Source organism: Amborella trichopoda, chromosome 9, assembly GCF_054954075.1.
Source record: "Amborella trichopoda isolate Santa Cruz 75 chromosome 9, AtrichopodaSantaCruz75HAP2 v2.0, whole genome shotgun sequence".
In the NCBI taxonomy this organism is placed as follows: domain Eukaryota; kingdom Viridiplantae; phylum Streptophyta; class Magnoliopsida; order Amborellales; family Amborellaceae; genus Amborella; species Amborella trichopoda.
Genome location: NC_142344.1, coordinates 18134897 through 18138687, shown reverse-complemented (window position 1 = coordinate 18138687; position 3791 = coordinate 18134897). Strand labels below are relative to the sequence as shown.

At 35.6% G+C, this 3791-nt stretch overlaps 1 protein-coding gene across 1 annotated transcript; it reads right to left on the bottom strand.

The window, feature by feature from the left end:
- Positions 1-278: 278 nt before the first annotated feature.
- On the bottom strand, positions 279-3563 carry LOC18424564 (protein DMR6-LIKE OXYGENASE 2). The gene is made up of 4 exons (XM_006829149.4): positions 3232-3563; positions 2889-3136; positions 1974-2295; positions 279-830 (listed from the first exon to the last, which is right to left on the bottom strand). The coding sequence occupies exons 1-4, from the start codon at positions 3442-3444 to the stop codon at positions 582-584; spliced, it is 1032 nt and encodes a 343-aa protein (XP_006829212.2). The 5' UTR covers positions 3445-3563; the 3' UTR covers positions 279-581.
- Positions 3564-3791: the final 228 nt, after the last annotated feature.

The window sequence follows — 3791 nt, the reverse complement described above, 5'->3', positions numbered from 1 at the left end:
GCGTATGTAGATAATTACTAAAAACCACCGGATATGCTAGCTCAAATTTCAATTTTGGGGGGTCAAAAGATGGGGACCATGGACTACTGTATTATATAGTTCTAGGATCTTATGAAATAATATAGTATTAAAGGTTATCAAAAAAATCACGAAATTTACCTTTTTAAATTTGGGTGTCTACACTTATAAATATAAGATCGTGATGTTTTGCACCATCCGTATTACTTCATAGCTACAGATTTAATACATCTCTTAAATCAATATCAAAAAGTCACACGTTCTTAAAAATTGTGCTATATCATTACTCCAAACTTGCTTTTTATAAATAAAAGCTACACTCGTACATAAATTTTCCAGTAAAAAAAAAAAAGAATGGGCTGAATTTAGCTCACTACTTGTCCTTTTCTACCATTTCCAATTACTCCTATGACAAAGACGATGAACTTCTTCTAGTTTGATCAGGTCATGATCGAGATGCTTCGTAACATATGCAAAGTCTATTCTGATATCCTTGCATCCAATGTCATAACTTCAGTGCAGATTCCAAGACTTGTTTTCTTTATCAAAGGGACATGAAAATGCTACTTCCCAATAGTGAAGCAATCAAGGCAATTTTCTTGCTTTAAACCTTTGTCCCAAAACTTGAGATAGTACTCACTGTAAGTGTAGCTTCGGTAAATTGGTGGATGGTCCTTATCAAGGAGCTTCTCAGCTGGGCTTATAATGGCATCATCAGACGGGCAATAGAAGGTTGGGACCGAAATTCTCTCTTTCTCATTGTTCACCACTGCCCTGTGTATTGCACTCTTGTACCTTCCGTTGCTTATCACCTGCATTCATATTGTGGTATTCGTGATATTTTTATATATTATGATAAGGCTATTTCAGGCAAACAAAAACTCTTTCTGTAATTTAAATCAAATCTTCTTTGTCAATAGATGATATTCGTTGCGTTAAAAAAAAAAAAGAAAAAAATGTAAACCAACTTTGCCGCGTAAAAGCATGAGAAGACACAAAGTTGGAGAAAAGAAAAAAAATTGGAAAGGGTGCGGTTTCTATAGAGCCTAAACTCTTAACAACCAAATTAGAGCCTACTTTCAAATAGTATCGAGAAATATGGTTCCAATACTGGGAATCTTTGTAATAGCCTTAAAGTATATTTTCATCTTTATGTATAAAGTTTAATGCTTCAATAATTGTGTAGATCAACAGATATATGAAAACTTGAAAATCTTAAAAATTGATGGTACAAAAATGCATTATAAAATATACTATTTTCAAAATTTAAAATCTATTTTTTTCTCATGTCCGTACGTCTTGATGTCGAGATAATCAATTTGAGGATATTTGAACATCAAAACAACCTCTTCTCGTGAATTTTTGATGGTAGGCTCCAATTTGATTGTTTAGTACCTCGACTCTATATAAACTTTTCCCCAACATAAATATCCTGTATTTTTTTGCCATTTCGTAATTAGCCTATGTTTATATGGTACAAACGTAGGTTTCCAAAGGAGGATATGTGTCTAGGGTAGTTACAAAATGGGATTGACTACAAAGACACAATTTGTATATGTAGATCATAATCATTTTTGTCTTTTAAATTGTAAAATGGGTGGTTGTACGAGGTTATTAAATAGACAAACTTTTAAAAAAGAAAACAAAAAAAATCTGGCTTCGTTATTTACCCCAAACCATCCAATTTACCATCTAAGAACCGAAAATGATTGTGATCTCTATGTACAAAAGAATAAATGATTCTTTGGTAGACAATCCCTTAAAAAAATTTCCTTTTCATATTCGTTTATTTGAATGGAAAAAGAACGGCCTTAAAATGATTTTTGAACGAGCAGTTTTATTATATTAATATATAAACAGTTTCTTGAGCGACAGAGAAAGAGAACAACAAAACCGTGTGATAGAACACACCAAATTGTTTAAAAAGTTCTTTCATGAAAAAGGGAAACGCTAACCTGTATCTGGTCACCGACGTTTACAACAAAAGAATTAGGAATTGGATCAACGGCCACCCATTTGCCATCTTTGAGCACCTGAAGTCCCGGAACTTGGTCTTGAAGGAGAATGGTTAAAGCGTTTGGGTCAGTATGGCCTGGCAATCCATAAGTTAGCTCTGGTTCAGGACATGGAGGATAGTAATTGATGGCCATATGTTGCCCTTGTTTCCCTAATGCCTTCTCTATGTAATCCCCTTCCAAACCCAAGCTCTCAGAAATGGCTTCCAAGAGCCTCAAAACCAGTCCTCTAACCATTGTGCAGTACTCACTAACACATCCCCTGCAAAACCGCATGTTTGTTTTATATTTAAGAATGTGAACTAGTTGTAAACAGTGGAGGATTGAATGACTTGGGCCCAGTACTCAGCCTAGGCCGGAGCAGAGTACCGGCCCCAGTTGGGCTAAATAAGCTAAAAAATGTTAAAAAAATACGAAATATACGGTTAAAGTAAAATTAAACAAAACAAATCTGGTAAAAAAATAGATCGAAAGAAAATCAATTAGTTACCAGGAATATTTTTGAAATAATCCCAAAAAACAAAATATAAAATTAAGTATTCACGGTCAACATACTTTTCAACCTTTACCAACATAATAGAACACATAAAAAAAGCACGCTATAAAATGATTTCTTTTCTAAAAAAAACTTATAATTTTTTTTTAATTTTTTTTTAAGATCTCCGAGTGGAATACCAACTCGGGGATACTAAGGCTTAGTCGAACACTGGTTGTAAGATCACAAAACAAGAGATTAAACTGAGAATTTTAATGAAATTAAGGCCTGGCTTGTAGCTTTAAGAATGAGGAAAAAGACAAAGTTCATGACCCTTTTTACCAAAAAGATTGAATTTCAGCTAGTGAGTGGGGATGGACCTGAAAGAAGTAGGGTTTGAGGGCCACTCGTCAGTGAAGTCCTGCAAAGGATAGCAATGGAGCCTTAGGTAGTCACGCCAATTGCGGACACTCTCTCTCTTCATGTTGAAGCTGGTGGAGAGTCTCATTGTTTTGGAGGGGTCATCCGAGAAGTTCTTCATCTTCTCAAATTCTGGAAGTCTGAAGAAATCGCGCGAGACCTGCATCATGTTCTCGATGACGCCCTCCGGTATTCCATGGTTCACCACCTGCAAATTCCAGCACCGTCTAGAAGTGAGATTAGAAGAAAAGAAAATGAACAAAGAAGAAATTGCCATGATGATGAAATTAGAGGAGACAATACCTGAAACAAGCCATCATTTTGACAGGCTTGGGCGATCTGATTAAGGATGAGGGTCCTATGAGGTCCTTGAAGGCTTTGGAGATCAATAGAAGAGACAGGGCACTCTGCGTAATGAACTTGGGTGAGGTTAGCGCGGTCACAAACGGGTCTGATGTAGCGCTGAGGAACAGAGAAGTTTTGAGTCAAAATATCAGATAACAATGTAGGGGCCATGCCTGCTGTGCCTTAGGTGGTAAAGTGAGTAATGTCCTGGCCTTCCTTATAAGACGCATTACCTGCTAATGCCGCTTCTCTGTATAGGCTTCTGCCTATGTCAGCTGCATGACGATTATAAGGTGTACGTCTGGCGTAAGACAATATAAGGCGTACAGCTGGCACCCGCTTTGTGTCCTACAACATACGACTTATATTTCTCTTCATCCAATCCTCTATTAAACTCCCACTAGTCAAAAATATATATAAAATATTTTTAGTAAAATAAAATAACTAAATTATCTTTGAAAGATTCAAAAGGTAATTTGATCATTATATTTTATCAAAAAATAATTCTTTATAATTTT